Source organism: Hyaena hyaena, unplaced genomic scaffold (genome assembly GCF_003009895.1).
Source record: "Hyaena hyaena isolate Hyena2069 unplaced genomic scaffold, ASM300989v1 scaffold_137, whole genome shotgun sequence".
Lineage (NCBI taxonomy): Eukaryota > Metazoa > Chordata > Mammalia > Carnivora > Hyaenidae > Hyaena > Hyaena hyaena.
In genome coordinates this window covers 966,856-985,768 of record NW_024080769.1, presented here as the reverse complement: position 1 = coordinate 985,768, position 18,913 = coordinate 966,856, and the positions used below count along the sequence as shown (strand labels likewise).

Below are 18,913 nucleotides of genomic sequence, written 5' to 3'. Positions count from 1 at the left end.
TGAATTCTAAGTATTTAAGGAAGAAATTAAACCAATTCTCTACAATCTCTTTCAGAGGGTAAAGGCTGAAGGATTAGTTCCTAACTCATTTAATCAGGCCAGCATTACCCTAATGTCAAAACTGGACAAAAACATTATAAAAAAAGATAACTGCAGACCAATAACTCTCATAAGCATAGATGCAAAAAAATCCTCAATAAAATATTAGTTATTGTATCCCATAATATTTGAAAAGAATGATACACTATGACCAAGTGGGATTTATCCCAAGTACAAAGCTAGTTCAGCACTCAAAAGTAAATAAATGTAATGCATCACATCAGTAGCCTAAAAAGAAAAATCACATTATATCAACAGATACAGAAAAAGCATTTGACAAAACTCAACACTGATTTATGACAAAAACTTCCAGTAAACTAGGAATAGAGGAGTTTTCTGAACTCAAAAAAAAAATCTACAAAACACCTACAACAAATGTGATACTTAATGGTGAGAAACCAGAAGCTTTCCCACTAGGATATGGCAAGGATGTCCCTTTCACTATTGTTTTTCAGCACTGTAATGGAAGTTCTACTAATGCAGTATGACAAGAAAAGGAAATAAAAGGTATACAGATTGTGAAGGAAGAAATAAAACTGTCTTTGTCCACAGATGGTAAGATTATGTAAGAAATCTGAAAGAATCTGGGGGCATATGGGTGGCTCAGTCAGTTAAGCATCTGACTTTGGCTAAGGTCATGATCTCATGGTCCATGAGTTCGAGCCCCACATTGGGCTCTGTGCTGATGGCTCAGAGCCTGAAGCCTGCTTCAGATTCTGTGTCTCCCTCTTTCTGCCCCCCCTCTCTCATGCTCTCACTCTCTCAAAAATAAACAAACCAAAAAAAAAAAAATCTGAAAGAATCAACAAAGAAACTCCTAGAACCCATTATAGCAGGTTGCAGGGTACAAGATTAATACACAGAAGTCAATGGCTTTCCTGTATACCAGTGATGAACAAGTGGAATTTAAAATTAAAAACACAGGGGCACCTGGGTGGCTTAGTCAGTTAAGCATCTGATTTTCAGTTTCAGCTCAGGTCATGATCTCACAGTTTTGTGAGTTCAAGCCCCACATCAGGCTCTTCGCTGGCAGTGTGGAGCCTACTTGAGATTCTTTCTCTCCCTCCTTCCCTCCCTGTCTCTCTCTCTCTCTCTCCTTCTCTCTCTGCCCCTCCTCTACTCATGCTGTCTCTGTCTCAAAATAAATAAATAATCTTAAAAAAATAAAATTAGGGGCGCCTGGGTGGCTTAGTCGGTTAAGCGTCCGACTTTCGCTTAGGTCATGATCTTGCGGTTCATGGGTTCGAGCCCTGCATCCGGCTCTGTGCTGACCGCCAGCTCAGAGCCTGGAGCCTGTTTCGGAGTCTGTGACTCCCTCTCTCTCTGTCCCTCCCCTGCTCACGCTGTCTCTCTCTCTCTTAGAAATAAATAAAGCATTTAAAAAAATTAAAAAAAAATTAAATTAAAAACACAATACCATCTATATTACCACTCCCTTGAATTACATGCCTAAATATAAATCTAAGAATGTATGTATGAGATCTGTATGAAAAAAAAACTATAAAACTCTGATGAAAGAACTCAAAGAACTAAGTAAATGGAAAGGCATTCCATGTTCATGAATAGAAAGATTGAATATTGTCAAGATATCATTTCTTCCCAGCTTGATGTGTAGATTCAGTACAATCATGACAAGTTATTTGATAGATATTGACAAACTGGTTCTAAACTGTATGTGGAGAAGCAAAAGACCCAATATAGTGAACGAAATATTGAAGAAGAACAAAGTTGGAGGATTGACATTACCCAACTTTCAGACTTCCTAAAAAGTTACAGTGATCAAGACAATATGGTATTGGCAAAACAATAGATAAATAGATCATGGAAGAGAATAGAGAGCCCAAAAATAGATCCACATAAATAGACAACTACTCTTTGACAAAGGAGCAAAGGCAACACACTGGAACAAAGATAGTTTTTTCAACAAATTATGCTACACCAACTGGATGGACATCCATATGCAAAAAATGAATCTAGACAGATACCTTATACCCTTCACAAAATTAAACTCAAAACTGGATCATAGACCTAAATGTAAAATGCAAAAACCATAACATTTCTGATGATAACATAGAAAAATTAAATGACCTTGGGTATGGTGATGAATTTTTAGATATAATACCAAATTTGTGGTCCATGAAAGAAATCCTTGATAAGCTGGATTTAACTAAAATTAAAACTTTGCTCTACAAAAGACAATGTCAAGAGAATGAGAAGACAGGCCACAGACTGGAAGAAAATATTTGCAAAAGACACACTTGTTAAAGGACTATTGTCCAAAATATATAAAGAACTCTTAAAACTCAGACAGTAAGATACAGTGTTATATTAGTTTTATGTGTACAGCATAGTGATTCAGCAACACTGTGTGTTAACTATCCTAGAATTAAAATAATAAAAAACCTCAACAATAAGAAAACTAGCAACTGAATTAACTAACAGGCCAGGGGATATACAGAAGGCAAATAAGCATATGAAAAGATGCTCCACATCATATAGCTTCAGGGAAATGCAAATTAAAGCAACAATGAGATGTTACTACACACCCATTAGAATGGCCCAAATTGGGAATACTGACAACACCAAATGCTGGTAAAGATGTGGAGTCAAAGGAACTCTAATTTATTGCTCATGAGAATGCACACTGATATAAGCCACTTAGGAGGATAGTCTGGCAGTTTATAAATTGCTAGTTTATAAAGTCTTATAAAACTAAACTTACTCTTACCATATAATCCAATAGTCATGCTCTTTGGTATTTACACAGAGGAGTGAAAAATTTATATCCTCACAAAAGCCTGCACATGATGTTTATAGCAACTTTATTCATAATTGTCAAAACTTGGAAGTAACCAAGATGTCCTTCAGTAGGTGAATGGATAAATAAGCTGTGGTATATCCAGGCAACGGAATATTATTAAGTAAAAAGAAAAGAGCTATCAAACTATAAAAAGACTTGGGGGGGCTGCCTGAGTGGCCCAGTCAGTTAAGTGCCCAACTTCAGCTCAGGTCATGATCTCATGGTTTGTGGGTTCGAGCCCTGTGTTGAGCTCTGTGCTGACAGCTCAGAGCCTGGAACCTGCTTCATATGTGTCTCCCTCTCTCTCTGCCCCTCACACACTCATACTCTGTCTTTCAGAATGAACATTAAAAAAGTCATGGAGGAACTTTATTAATTATTTATAATTTTTAATGTTTATTTTTTTGTTTTTTTGATTACCTATGTTATTTTTTCTTTTTTTCTTTTCTTTTTTTTTTTTTTTTACAAATAGTTTATTGTCAAGTTGGTTTCCATATAACACCCAGTGCTCCTCCCCACAAGTGCCCTCCTCCATGCCCATTTAATGTTTATTTTTGAGAGAGAGGGACAGAACGTGAGCAAGGGAGGAGCAGAGGGAGATGGAGACACAGAATCTGAAGCAGGCTCCAGGTTTTGAGCTGTAAGCACCGAGCTGAAGTCAGAGGCTTAACTGACTGAGCCACCCAGGCACCCCGACATGGAGGAAATTTAAATGCTTATTACCAAGTGAAAGAAGCCAACATCAAAAGAGTACATACTGTATGTTTCCAGCTATATGGCATTCTGGAAAAGGCAAGACTGTGGAACAATAAAAAGATCAGTGAGGTGGATGCTACCTAGTAAACATCGTTAAAGTCTTCCTCCCCACCCCCATTATGTCTAAGTCAGAGTCTCCTAAAGAGCCTGAACAGCTGCAGAACATTTTCATCAGAGATTTGAGCTTTGAAACAACTGATGAGAATCTGAGGAGCCATTTTGAGCAATGGGGAATGCTTATGGACTATATGGTAATGAGAGGTCCAAACACCAAGCGCTCCAGAGGCTTTGGGTTTGTCGCGGATGCCACTGTGGAAGAGGTGGATGCAGCCGTGAATGCAGGACCATGCAAGGTGGATGGAAGAGTTGTGGAACCAAAGAGGGCTGTCTCCAGAGAAGATTCTCAAAGACCTGGTGCCCGCTTAACTGTGAAAAAGATTTTTGTCGGTGGCATTAAAGAAGACACTGAAGGACATCATCTGAGAGATTATTTTGAACAGTATGGGAAAATTGAAGTGATTGAAATCATGACTAACCGAGGCAGTGACAAGAAGAGGGGTTTTGCTTTTGTAACATTTGACAACCATGACTCTGTAGACAAGATTGTCCTTCAAAAATACCATACTGTGAATGGCCACAACTGTGAATTAAGGAAAGCTGTATCTAAGCAAGAGATTGCTGGTGCTTCTTCCAGCCAGGGAGGTCAGTTTGGTTCTGGAAACTTTGGTGGTGATCATGGAGGTGGTTTTGTTGGGAATGACAACTGTGGTCATGGAGGAAATGTCAGTGGGTGGCTGTTGAGGAGGTGGTAGATATGGTGGCAGTAGAGATGGCTATAATGGGTTTGGTAATGATGGAAGCAACTTTGGAGGTGGTAGAAGCTATAATGATTTTGGCAGTTATAACAGTCTTCAAATTTTGGACTATGAAAGAGGACATTTTGGAGGCAGAAGCTCTGGCTGCTATGGCGGTGGAGGCCAATATTTTGCCAAACCACGAAACCAAGGTGGCTATGGCAGTTCCAGCAGCAGTGGCTATAGCAGTGGCTATGGCAGTGGCAGAAGGTTTTTATTACTGCCAGGAAACAAAGCTTAGCAGGACAGGAGAGCCAGAGAAGTGACAGGGAAGCTACAGGTTACAACAGATTTATGAACTCAACCAAGCACCGTGGTGGCAGGGCCTACCTGCTACAAAGAAGACATGGTTTAGATAATACTCATGTGTATGGGCAAAAAGTCGAGGATTATATTTGTGACTAATTGTGTAACAGGTTATTATAGTTTCTGTTTTGTGGAAAGTGGAAAGCATTCCAACAAAAGGTTTTCATGTAGATTAAAAAAACCTTTCTTAACGTTTTTATTATTATTGAGAGACAGAGCATGAGCATGGGAAGGGGCAGAGAGAGGGGGAGACACAGAATCTAAAGGAGGCGCCAGCCTCTGAGCTATAAGCGCAGAGCCTAACGTGGGGCTCGAACTCAAAAACCTCGAGATCATGACCTGAGCTGAAGTCGGACGCTTAACTGAGTGAGCCAGTGAGGCACCCCTGTAGATTTGTTTTTGTACCCATGTTGTTGATTGCTAAATGTAACAGTCTGATCATGGTGATGAATAAATGTTTTTTAAAAAAAGAAAGATCAGTGGTTGCCAGAGGTTCAGGGGTGGCTAAGAGAGGGGAGAACAGGTAGAGCACAGAAAATTCCAGATATCATACTATGTATGATACTTTAATGATGGATACGTGCCATTATACATTTATCTAAACGCATAAAATGACCAACACTAAGAGTAAACTATAGGGTAAACTTTGAACTTTGGGCAATTATGATATGTCAGTGTAGGTACATCAAGAAAATAAATGTTCAATTTTATGTGCACATGCATTTCTCTGCAATTAAGTCCATAGGCATCATTAGATTCTCAGGGGAGTCAACGAGTCCTTCTGAGAGAGTTGAGTCAAAACTCTCCATTTCTTCCCTCCTCTTTCCCTCTCCTCACCTTTATTTTATCTCTTTCCCTCAAAAGTCATTGATTAAAACAATATAGTTTCATGGAATTCATTTGTATCTAGCTTTTTCTCACAAATTTAGATTGCTTTGTCTCCTTGAGTATCTTGGAAGCAGTTTACTACAGTAAGCTGTAGTAAGGGGATAGTTCTCTGATTTTGAGTCTTGGTTTTATCACTTGATGTGAGACCTTTTGTTCATTTCTTAATTTAGTTAAACCTCAGTTTTCTCTTCTGAAAAATGGAGATAATAAAGTTACCTATGATATAAAATTGCTTCAAAGAGCCAACGAAGTGTAACTGTGTGGAAAGCACTTAGCACAGCACCTGGCACATAGCACGTATGCCATGAATGTTAGATGCTGCTGCAGTTATTATTATCATTGCTATTATTTTTATCAGTGGTAAGTAAGAGCCATGTACTTTGGAACTCTATACTGACTTAACCTCTACAGTTTGATTTACTTGTTACCCTTTTTCACAAATTTGGCAATTTTGACATTAGTTTATTCACTTTTTTTTTTCTATGAGCACATTTCTTCTCTTCTTCATCTTTCCCACTATAATCATAGCTAACATTATCTGGGTACTAATTATGTGCTAGGTGCTATGTGACATGCTTTATAAACATTGGAGCAGAAGTTGGAAGACTAGGTTCTTGTCCTGGTTCCATCACTCATCCTTTTGACCTGCTAAAAAATAATAATTTTTGTCTCATCTTTACAGTTTGTGGTAATGATTAAATGACAAGTTTTCAAAATCCTTTGATAAAATATAAATAAGCATACAAATATAAAGTATTACCATTGTGGTGAAGTTAGACATCAAATTTGCGTAGCATATTGCCCTACAGATGGAATTACCTAACTGTAGTTTTTTGCCGTACTGGCATCTTTCCAAGTAAAAGCTTCACATAGAGCAATCACAAAGAATAGAAACATCTTAACCTGAAAGCAGTAGTGGCCATTTTACATTGTAAGAAGGGATGGTAATGGGGCGCCTAGGTGGCTCAGTTGGTTAAGCGTACGACTTCGGCTTAGGTCATGATCTCATGGGTCATGGGTTCAAGCCCCGCATCAGGCTCTGTGCTGACAGCTCAGAGCCTGGAGCCTGTTTCAGATTCTGTGTCTCCCTCTCTTTCTGCCCCTCCCCCACTCGTGCACTGTCGCTCTCTGTCTCAAAAATATATAAACTATATATAAAAAAAAGGGATGGTAAAATGTTTGAATCATATACACATGGGTACATGACAAGGTAAATACATAAATGGGTGAAAGTGAGTAAAAGTACTTTTGAGAGTGGATAAAAGACCTGAACGTGAGACACGAAACCATCAAAACCCTTGAGGAGAAAGCAGGAAACAGCCTCCTTGACCTCAACCACAGCAGTTTCTTACTTGACACATCCCCAAAAGCAAGGGAATCAAGAGCAAAAATAAACTATTGGGACCTCATCAAGATTAAAAGCTTCTGCATGGCAAAGGAAACAATCCATAAAACTAATAGGCAACCAACGGAATGGGAAAAGATAGTTGCCAATGACATATCAAATAAAGGGTTAATATCCAAAATCTATAAGGAATTCACCAAACTACACCCAAAAAACAAACAACCCAGTGAAGAAATGGGCAGAAGATTTGAACAGACACTTCTCCAAAGAGGACATGCAGATGGCCAACAGACACATGAAACGATGGTCAGCATCCCTCCTCATCAGGGAAATACAAATCAAAACCACACTGAGATACCACCTCACGCCAGTCAGAGTGGCTAAAATGAGCAAATCAGAGAACTCTAGATGCTGGTGAGGATGTGGAGAAATGGGTACCTTCCTACACTGTTGGTGGGAATGTAAACTGGTGCAGCCCCTCTGGAAAACAGTGTGGAGGTTCCTCAAAAAGTTAACAGTAGAACTCCCCTATGACCCAGCAATAGCACTGCTAGGAATTTACCCAAGAGATATAGGAATGCTGATGCATAGGAGCACATGTACCCCAATGTTCATAGCAGCACTCTCAACAATAATCAAAACCTGGAAAGAGCCTAAGTGTCCATCAATGGACGAATGGATCAAGAAGATGTGGTTTATCTATACGATGGAATACTATATGGCAATGAGAAAGAATGAAATCTGGCCATGTGTAGCAACATGGATGGACCTTGAGGGGGATTAGGAGGAACTTAACGGAGGACCGCAGGGGAGAAGAAGGAGGGAAATAGTGGGGGAGGGGGAGAGAGGCAAACCATGAGAGACTCTTGAATGCCGAGAACAAACTGAGGACTGATGGGTGGGGAGGGGAGGGGTGAGATGGGCATGGAGGAGGGCACTTGTGGGGATGAGCACTGGGTGTCATATTGAAACTAACTTGACCATAAACTATTTGTAAAAAAAAAAAAAAAGTACTTTTGAGAATTCCATAAGATAAAGCCTAAAGTGACAGGAAGTTGCTAGTTCTTTGCTGTTCAGTGTAGAAAACCTTCAAGAAGGAGGCACAATTTGGGAAATTTCACAAATTAACTTTAACTTTGTATGGTGTATGGGAAGAGAAACGAAATGGTTTGGACTGTCTGGTAAAGGGCTGGAAGCACAGGGCCTGAGGCAGTATAATGGTAAGCCAGCAGTGTTTTTGTGGATGGTCTCTTGTGGCTATATGATCTTTGACAAATGAGTTAGCCTCTGAACCTGTTTTCTGCATTATAGTGCTTTATGAATTGTTTGAAGGAGGTAAGAAGATTATGTGAAGTTGCTTTATGATCTATAACACTGTATAAATTGTTTTGTTGTCATCATTATCAGGAGAGTGGACAGAATTGAGCTTTACTTTGGGACAGATGCTAGTTGAATGGGATTTTGAATTTGGTTTAATCTGTATAATAAAATTATTTACTACTAGGGCTGGAAAGAACTTGGAAAGCAAGTAAGGCAAAGGTTTTGTGGATTGTTGATTATCACTTCAAATTTTATTGCTTGAGTATTGAGAATTTGAACGTGGGCTTGGGCCATCACATAAAATATTGGCTAATTTTCATTTGCAAAATCTGGCAAGCCAATCTGGATGGGGGACTTTGGGTGGAGGGTAAGCAGCTCCATCTCAACCTTTCAGATGTGTATATGTGTATGTATATATGCTTTATTTGCTTTCTTTTTGGTGTTAAGATTCTGTGTAAACTAAAGATTGGCTATAAAAGATTTACAAAGTTTAGGAATTGCTGTTACATTGAAGACCAAAGCCTAAAACAAAACTGGAGGGTATTAGCCTGTTTCAGATACCTTCCACTTTGGAGCTCTTCTATAAAAAAGAAAAACAAGCATCAGGAATGATACACACACATACAAAACAACCCAAAGAAACCTGGGATAATTTGTTTTCTTACTGTAGTAGAGGGTTAATATTTATTTATTTTTCAGTTTAAGTAGCCACAGGAAGATAAGCAACTCTATTGTACTTCCAGTGAGAAGCTTCAGGTTTGCATTTTGAATTTCAGTCTTTATGTAAACTACATGTTTTTTGGTGGAATGACTCTGTGGTACAGTCTGTAAAACTATAGAATGTAATCTTTATTTTCAGAGATTGCCTGTGCAACTGAGCAAAAAATGAGTTCTTTAGTACTGCTTTTGACTAAGGATGTGTTCACTGTCGAAGCCATGGCAGTCTTCAGTAACACATGTCTGAAATAAAAACATGGCCTTAAAAACCTGCTGGTTTTAGATGAGAAGCTTTGTTTTGATGAATTTAAGGTGATATAAGATAAAAAGAAGAACGTCACATTTTTAAGTATTTATGTTGAAAAATGTGCTTTATACAAATGTCCAATCCCTGAAGGCTTTTACTAAGTATTTTTTATATGTTTATGTTTTGTTTTTATCTTACCAGAATGTTGGAGTAGACTGTAAGATAACATCATCTTCAACTGGAGATAAACACTTTGATAAAAGTCCCACTAAAGCAAGGCATCCTCGGAAAATTGATCTAAGAGCTAGATACTGGGCATTTCTTTTTGACAATCTTCGCCGGGCAGTAGATGAAATTTATGAAACTTGTGAATCAGATCAGAGTGTGGTAGAATGTAAGGTAAGGTTTGCCTGGAGACTCTGTAACCCATTTAAAGCCAAATTCTCTAATTTTTGTTACACCTGAGATGATCATTTTCCTCAGTATGCAATACTGTATTGTTAACTATCAACGTCATCATGCTATACATTAGACCCTCACAACTTATTCATCCTATAACTGAAAGTTTGTTCCCTTTCCCCAACTCTTATCTTCCCCACTCCTTGCAGCTACTATTCTACCTTGCTTCTATGACTGCTTCAGGTTTTTTTTGGTTTTGATCTTTTGAGTACCCTTGTTTGTTGCATTACCTAATTATGAACTTTAATATTCTGTGCAAGATTTGGTAGAAAGCTGTGTTAATACATAGTCCTGGGCAAGAAACCAAAATGATCGCACACGCGCACACACGTGCGCGCGCGCACACACACACACACCCCTTTCAAAATTATTTTAAAAATCTCTCTTATCTGCATTCTCAATTAGTACTGTAGGTGGCACTAGTGAGATTTTCACATTCTTTGGTTTCATGTTTAATGCTTTTAATTGGATATTGCTCCTTTTCTGCTACCATACTTATCACTCTCCTAATTCACTGTGGTCAGCGAAAAGTGAGATTGATAGCTAACCATAAACAATCCTGGGTGGGATTGAGATGTTATTCTAAGGTGTGTTTTCTAATTTCGGATAACCTTTTGTTTGTAATAGGACATTAGGTACATAGTACAGTCTGTTTCTAAAAACTCACTAAAAAGCCCCCACCTTTTAGTAAGTAGAACTGTATGCTATATTGTTTAATACTGAATGAAATTATTTTGAGAAAATCCAGGGTGTTACATCTTCATAGAAATATCTTTATAGAGGTACCTTGTGTTTTTATAATGAACAGGATTGAAAACCCTGTTATTCATTATTTAACTTTTGAAATATATGAAGGGTCTAAGAAAAGTTACATGTTGAAACAGCAGCTGTGTTTTCTTTATAATTGGAAACAGCCAGAATAGGTTTTAGAATAGCTTAAATATATCATTCATCAGAAGCAGGTTTCAGAATGAACAGTAATTGAAATCATACAAATTTATAGTCTGTTTGTCACAATTAATTTTGTTATTATCACCATGTAAAACTTTTTATGTTTAAAAACTATGTTTAAGCAAAAATCACAACCCTGGAGTTTAATGAATCAGCATGTTGTGGTAGAAAACACTATTGACCTTAGTTTTAGGTTATAGTTTCTTCTATAAAATGAGCATGTGGGCCCAGATAGTTTCTAAGTCAGCCATAGAGATCAATGAGATCAGGAAATTCTTTGATTTTTGTATTTAAAAACATCAAAAGGTTGACTGAAGAAATAAAATTTCTTTGTAACGTGTACCTCTTTATAGAAGTTCGTTTGACCAATTGCAATCATGTTTCTACCATGAGCAAAAACCTTTGCACCTGTTTGAATTTTGGGCTTTCTCGTTCATCTACTAAAGTTTTGTGAAAATTTAATAGCAATAGAACTTTTTTTTATAGATTATAAAAATGGAGAAGATTTTGACAAAGGGAGAGTAGTACAGATGTGTTCTTTATTTTTTGTACTGTTCCAAGATGCTCAAGGCTTATGTTGAGAAATAAAATATGAGAGCATAAAAGTGATTTTCATACCCAACTCTGCTCCTCTCCCCATCCAGGACGTAACAGGTGGTGAGGTAAAAAGATAAAGTTTAACATTTGGTCTGAGCATGTGTGGGGTATGTAATAACTAAAATTCTTTTTTTTTAATTTTAATTTTTGTTTATCTCTGTCCTTACTATAAAAGTACTTTCATTCCTTATCTCATTTGATTAGTACCTTTGTGAAACACAAAACCTAGAGTTTTCCTCACTGTGCAGGTAGATTCAACCCTTGGTTTGTGAATTTACTGACCAGATATATTCCTATTTTTGATTGTGTGTGTGTGTGTTTTACGTTTATTTATTTTTGAGGGACAGAGTGAGACAGAGTGTGAGCGGGAGAGGGGCAGAGAAAGAAGGAGACACAGTCCGAAGCAGGCTCCAGGCAACTGTTCAGCACAGAGCCTGACATGGGGCTCGAACCTACGAACTGTGAGATCATGATTTGAGCCAAGGTTGGATGCTCAACCAACTGGGCCACCCAGGCGCACCATAATTTTGTGTTTTAGCCTTATTAGTAATCACAGTTCAGTTCTTTTTCTCTTGAGTGAATTACAGTTAATAACACCTCTATTATGTAATTCACATGCTAAGTATAGCATGATAGTGGAAAATATCTTTTTTATTTCAGCCAGGATGACTGAACCAGAGCTCCACTCTATAATCAAAAGAGGCTGAATTTCTAATCTTTTTAATTTAAAGATGTGTCTTTTATGCCATCAGCCACTTCCCTGTATGACTTGCTAAGAACTGACATTTCAGCAAAACTGTAACCGTCACTGTTGGTTGCATGTCCCTATCTCCTTTATAAATTGGGCTAGAGGATGGGCTAGGGCAGATTGCCTTTTGGGGAGTACATAGTTAACGAAGTTGTAGCCATTCTCTTGCCTTGTTCTCACCAAAGTTCGAGGTGGGGTTTGAATTTCTTACAAAGTTTGTGAGTGTGGCTGCAAGAATGAGAGACTGGCGTCTTGTTCTCTGGCTGGATCTTTGCTATGCTGACTGATGTTGATGCCTTTGGAATGTGTTGAATGAGTTTGGGGGAAAGCATCCTGGGTACACGTTGTCTTCCTTTTCCCTGTTTCCCATTTTAATGTGAAGGATCGGGATGTGTGGCTCTGGAATATTGGATATAGAGACTGGTGTATATATCTGCTTTAGGATCTCATAGGCTTTCTGGCATAACTCATGCCAGCTGTGCTTGAAGGGACTGTCCAGTAGTATGCCTTGGAAGGAGATGGGATGGAAGTTACCATTGAACAAGTAAAGAGGTCCCCTAGTGAATCTCATGACTTATGTGAGGGAAGGAGTGTGGACGTTGGTGAAGATGTTGGAGTCAGAGGGGCTTCCTGTGGGGACAGTGGTTAGGTGAGAATTATGCAAAATGCTGACAGAGTTGGGGCAGATGCTGGTTGGGTAGAGGGAACCAGGGTGAACCTGAACACTGCCTAGAGAACCACATATGCTACCTGTGTAGAAATCACCATCTACTACAGAGATCAGTAGAGACCAATGACCTTAGACTGAGTCAGGGAAAGATTAGGGGTATATCTCTGCCTGGCGGCACTTGACTCTCTTGGCGGTCAGCATCGCTTTTGTCTCTGGAGAAGGACAGGCTGATGACTATAGCAGGTCACTAATACTTGGTGAACTCTTGTAAGTAGAATATTGCTCTGTTCCTACAGCTGATGCAATGGCAAAGCACATAAAGTTTGTGAATGTAGAATGAGAAGGGGAGTACAGGAGAAGAAGAGAGGAACCAATGAGAATAAGCTATGACCTTCCCACCACAGGCATCTGCTAAGGCCACGTAGTTCTCATTTGTGCTTAATAGGCAGGTTGACTATAGATGGGATTTAAAAACTACACTTTGATAATTGAATATAACTGGAAAATTGTGGAATTTCATTGAGCATACTGAGGAGGTTTAGTATTCAACTTAGTATTTAACTAAGGTTACAGGGAAAAATATAAAAGTATTCTATGTTTATATTTTGGTGAGTTGAGACTTCTTAATTCAACAAGTAAGGATCAAAATGAGATGTGAGAAAATGCTTTGGAAGATATGACATGCACTAAGAATAAACTTCAGGGGTGCCTAGGTGGCTCATTGGTTGAGCATCTGGCTCTTTATTTTGGTTCAGGCCATGATCCCAGGGTTATGGGATCAAACCCTGACTTGGGCTCTGTCCTGAGGATGGAGCCTGCTTGGAATTTTCTCTTTCTCTTCCTCTGCCCCTCTTTCCTGCTCATGCTCTCTCTCTAAAAATAAATAAAAGAAACTTTATACTTAGATATAAGGAGAGTATCACAGTTGGAAAATAGAGGTCCAGGGACAGAGAAAGAATACTTGTGGAGGTAGAAAGAAGACCAGGAGAATAGGAGTGTCCTGAAAGCCATGGAAGAAGTAAGTGGTGTTGGAGAGGTCAAGAGAGATTGCAGTTGAAAGAAAGCATTTTCTGTTTGGCCTTCAGGAAGAACAGTAGATGGGATCAAGGCAGAGATTTGTGGTCACAATGTGAAACTCCTTCTGATGGGTTTCTTGCCCTTTTTATTTTTGAAAAGTAGGAGGTATGGGCTGTAGGTTGCGGCCCTGAAGGTCACAGCTGTGATGGGAAATTCTTCTGTTTTCTATCTTCAGTTTTCCCAATTAGATTCCTCTCCAGTCAGCATTTAACATATTTATTTCTCTTCTGTAGTAAATAAGAACAATAAAAACCCAAACCCTTTCTCTACTGTCCTTTCATCTCTTATGCCACCCCCATGTTTCTCCTTTCCTTCTTAGCCAAGTTTCTTGGAAGAACTTTGTGTATTTGCTGCCTCCATTTCCTTTTCTTCCAGGTACTTATTAGACTACTCCAACCTGGTGTCACATCCTGTCGGAGCTCCAGTTAAGCTCTTAATGAAAGTGGCTGTCTCAGTATTACTAAGCCCAGTAATACTGCCCCTTCCATGTTCTTTGAGTAGCACTTCCCGCTGTTGACCACTTCTCTCTTAAGCACTCTCCTTTGACTTGCGTGAAGTAATATCTGCTATTTACTTCCTCCTTGTTGGCTGCTACTTCTGCCTCTTCCATTTTTTTTGTTTTTGTTTCACTTTTTGGTTTATTCCACCTCACCTTTAACTGTTGGGAGGTCATTAAGTCTCCTTTTAGGCCATCCTCTTTTCTCACTATCACATACTTTCTTAGCAATTTTCTCCAGGTCGTGGCTTAATTTATCACTCATTTGCTGATGAGTCTTAGTATATATCTCTCTAACTTATACCTTTCTTCTGAGTTTTAGGCCTGTATATCCAACTTGCCTAGTTGGCACCTCCACTTGGATATCTCACAAGCATATCAAACTGACATATAAAAAATGAAGTTCATAATCTCTTCTTCTACCCAAAGATGTATTTCTCTCTCTTAAATGGGCAGATATTGCCTCCACTCCGTCCCTTTACCTCACTCATGCCAGCCACTGTCCAATGAATTACCTCCTAAATCTTTGTAATATGTCTGCTTTCTCTCATTTCTCATATTTTATGGTTCAGTGTTAAAATTTAGAGACAGATAGGTTTCATTTTAGTCTGTTTAACATGACACATAACTGACGATTTTTCTGGTTGATAAATCTTTGTTTCTTATACCTGGTTCTCATATATATTATAATCAGTAGAGTAGAGATTATTTTTCTCTTGGGTATTTGGAATAACTTAATAACTTGATCTCACAGTTACCATGTCACAACTATTACTGGGATTAGTTTAATCTTTCTGAGTTAAGAGCTTAATGCATCATACCATTTTATACCATACCTCACTCTTTATTTATTTTGGTGTAAGTATAACTTTAAAAAAAATTTTATTAATTACAGATGTACTATATAGTGATACAAATCACCAGATGTTCATCATGACGTGTGCACTCCTTAATCTCAGTCACTTATTTAACTCAACTCCCCCGTCCTCTACCTTCTGGTAACCATCAGATCTCTATAATTCAGAGTCTGTATCTTAGTTTCTCTCTCTCTCTCTTTTTTTTTTTCTACCTTTACTTGTTTGTTTTGTTTTTTAAATTCCACATATGATTGAAATCATATGGTATTTGTCATTTACTGACTTATTTTGCTTAGCATTATACTCTAGCTCCATCTATGTCATTGTAAATGGCAAGCTTTCATTCTTTTTTTTTTTTTTCATGTTTTTTATTTATTTCTGAGAGAGAGACAGCGTGAGCAGGGGAGGGTCAGAGAGAGAGGACAGCACAGAATCCGAAACAGGCTCCAGGGTCTGAGCTGTCAGCACAGAGCCCGACGCGGGGCTCGAACCCACGAACTGTGAGATCATGACCTGAGCCGAAGTCGGATGCTCAACTGACTGAGCCACCCAGGCGCCCCAAGCTTTCATTCTTTTTGATGGCTGAGTAATATTCCATTTATGTATATACCACATCTTCTTTATCCATTCATTAGTTGATGGACATTTGGTCTCTCTCCATAGTTTGGATATTGTTGATAATGCTGCTGTAAACATTCTGGTGCATCCTTCAAATCCCTTCAAATCTGTATTTTTGTATCATTTGGGTAAATACCTAATAGTGCCATTGTAGGGTAGTTCTAGTTTTAGTTTTTTTAGTAACCTCTATTCTCCAGAGTGGCTGCACCAGTTTGCATTTCCCTTTGCATTACAAGAGGGTTCCCCTTTCTCTGCCTGTTGTTTCTTGTGTTGTTAATTTTAGCCATTCTGATAGGTTTGAAGCAGTGTCTCACCTCACAAAATAAATTGTGGTTTTGACTTGTATTTCCCTGATGATGAGTGTTATTGAACATCTTTGTGTGTGTCTATTAGCCATCTGGATGTCTTCTTTGGAAAAGAATCTGTTCATACCTTCTCATTTCTTTACTGGGTTATTTGTTTTTTGGTCATTGAGTTTGATAAGTTCTTTATATATTTTGTATACTAACTCTTTATCAGATAAGTTGTTTACAAATATATACTGCCATTCTGTAGGATGACTTTTAGTTTTATTGTTTCCTTTACTGTGAGGAAGCTTTTTATCTTTTTTTTGGGTGGGGGGGAGTGCAAGGGAGTGAGGGACAGACAGAGAGAAGTGGTGTTCACCTGGGTCTCATGTTTTACCTGAAGTGGGTCTCATGGTCACCTGAAGTGGGGCTCAAACTTGCCTTAAGTGGAGCTTGAGCTCTCCTAAAGTGGGGTTTGAGCTGTCCCAAAGTGGGGGGCTCAAGCTCACCCAAAGTGGATTCAAGCTCACCCAATATTGGACTCCAACTCAAGAACTGTGAAATCATGACCCGAGCCAAAGTCAGATGCTTAATGACTGAGCCCCCCAGGCACCCAGAAGCTATTTATCTTGATGAGGTCCTAATAGTTCATGTTTGCTTTTGTTTCCCTTGCCTTTGGCCATGTGTCTAGTAAGAAGTTGCTCCTGTGGAGGTCAAAAGGTTGCTGGCTGTGTACTCCTCTAGAATTTCAATGGCTTCCTATTTCACATTTAGGTCTTTCATCCATTTTGTATTTATTTTTGTGTATGGTATAAAACAGTGGTCCAATTTCATTCTTTGCATGTTGCCATCTGGTTTTCCTAACACCATTTATTGAAGAGACATTTTTCCATTAGATATTCTTTCCTGCTTATATAGTTCTGAGTTCATTTCTGGGTTTTCTATTCTGTTCCATTTATCTATGTGTCTGTTTTTGTGCCAGTACCATACTGTCTTGATGACAACAGCACTGTAGTGTAGCTTGAAATCCAGAATTGTGATGCCTCCAGTTTTGCTTTTCTTTCCAAGACTGCTTTGGCTATTCAGAGTCTGTGTGATTCCATGCAGATTTTAGGATTGTTTGTTCTAGCTCTAAGAAAAATGCTGGTGGTATTTTGACAGGGATCTCATTAAATGTAGATTGCTTTGGGTAGTATAAACATATTAACAATGTTTGTTCTTCCAGTCCATGAACATAGAATGCTTTTATATTTCTTTGTATCTTCTTCAATTTCTTTTATAAGTGTTCTATAGTTTTCAGAGTACAGATCTCTTACCTCTTTAGTTAGCTTTATTCCTAGATATCTTACTGGTTTTGGTGCAATTGCAAATGGGATTGATTCCTTGATTTCTTTTTCTGGTACTTCCTTATTTATCTAGAAATACAACAGAGTTCTGCACATTGATTTTATATCCTTCGATTTTGCTGAGTTCAGTATTAGTTCTCACAGTTTTTAGTGGAGTCTTTTGGCTTTTCTACATAGAGTATCATGTATCTGCAAATAGTAAGTTTGACTTCTTCCTTACTGATCTGTATGCCCCTTATTTCTTTCACTGTCTGATTGCTAAGGCTAAGTCTTCCATTACTATATTAAAGAGTAATGGTGAGAATGGACATCCTTGTCTTGTTTCTGACAGTAGGGGTACAGCTCTCAGTTTTTTCCTCCATTGAGGATGATACTAGCTGTGGGTGTTTTGCATATTACCTTTATGATGTTGAAGTATGTTCTGTCTATCCCTACTTTGCTGAGGGTTTTTAAATCAAGAATGGATGCTGTATTTTGTCAGATTCTTTATCTCCATCTATTGACAGGATCATATGGTTCTTATCCTTTCTTTTATTAATGTAGTATATCATGTTGATTGATTTGTGAATATTGAACCAGCACTTTAGCTTAGGAATAAATCCCACTTGATCATGGTAAATAATTCTTTGAATGTACTTTGGAATTCGATTAGCTAGTATTTTGTGTTTTCTTTTTGTTTTTCTTTTTTTTTAATAGTTTATTGTCAAGTTGGTTTCCATGTAACATGCAGTACTCATCCCCACAAGTGCCCTCCTCCAAGTCCATCACCCACTTCCCCCTCCCCCCCATAAGCCCTCAGTTTGTTCTTGGCATTCAAGAGTCTCTCATGGTTTGCCTCCCTCCCTCTCCCCCACTATTTTTCCCCTTCTCCCCCACAGTCCTCTGTTAAGTTCCTCCTAATCCTCCTATACGTGCAACCATATGGTATCTGTCCAGACTTATTTTGCTCAGCATAACACCCTCAGTTGCTACACATGGCCAGATTTCATTCTTTCTCATTGCCATAGTATTCCATTGTATAGATAAACCACATCTTGATCCACTCGTCAGTTGATGGACACTTAGGCTCTTTCCAGGTTTTGGTTATTGAGAGTGCTGCTGTGAACATTGGGGTACATGTGCCCCTATGCATCAGCACTCCTGTATCCCTTGGGTAAATTCCTAGCAGTGCTATTGCTGGGTCATAGGGAAGTTCTACTGTTAACTTTTTGAGGAACCTCCACACTGTTTTCCAGAGGGGCTGCACCAGTTTACATTCCCACCAACAGTGTAGGAGGGTGCCCATTTCTCTACATCCTCGCCAGCATCTAGAGTCTCCTGATTTGTTCATTTAAGCCACTCTGACCAGTGTGAGGTGGTATCTCAGTGTGGTTTTGATTTGTATTTCCCTGATGAGGAGGGATGCTGACCATCGTTTCATGTGTCTGTTGGCCATCTGCATGTCCTCTTTGGAGAAGTGTCTGTTCAAATCTTCT

The 18,913-nt window shown here is 38.7% G+C and overlaps 1 protein-coding gene across 3 annotated transcripts in view; it reads left to right on the top strand.

Annotated features, from left to right (window-relative positions):
- Positions 1–18,913, top strand: part of SCAPER (S-phase cyclin A associated protein in the ER) — a 514,984-nt gene that overhangs the window by 62,498 nt on the left and 433,573 nt on the right. For all 3 annotated transcript variants that reach the window (XM_039238174.1, XM_039238172.1, XM_039238173.1), the window contains one exon: positions 9,534–9,731. In XM_039238174.1, the coding sequence (XP_039094105.1) occupies positions 9,534–9,731 (198 nt within the window). The remainder of the gene's footprint in view (positions 1–9,533; positions 9,732–18,913) is intronic.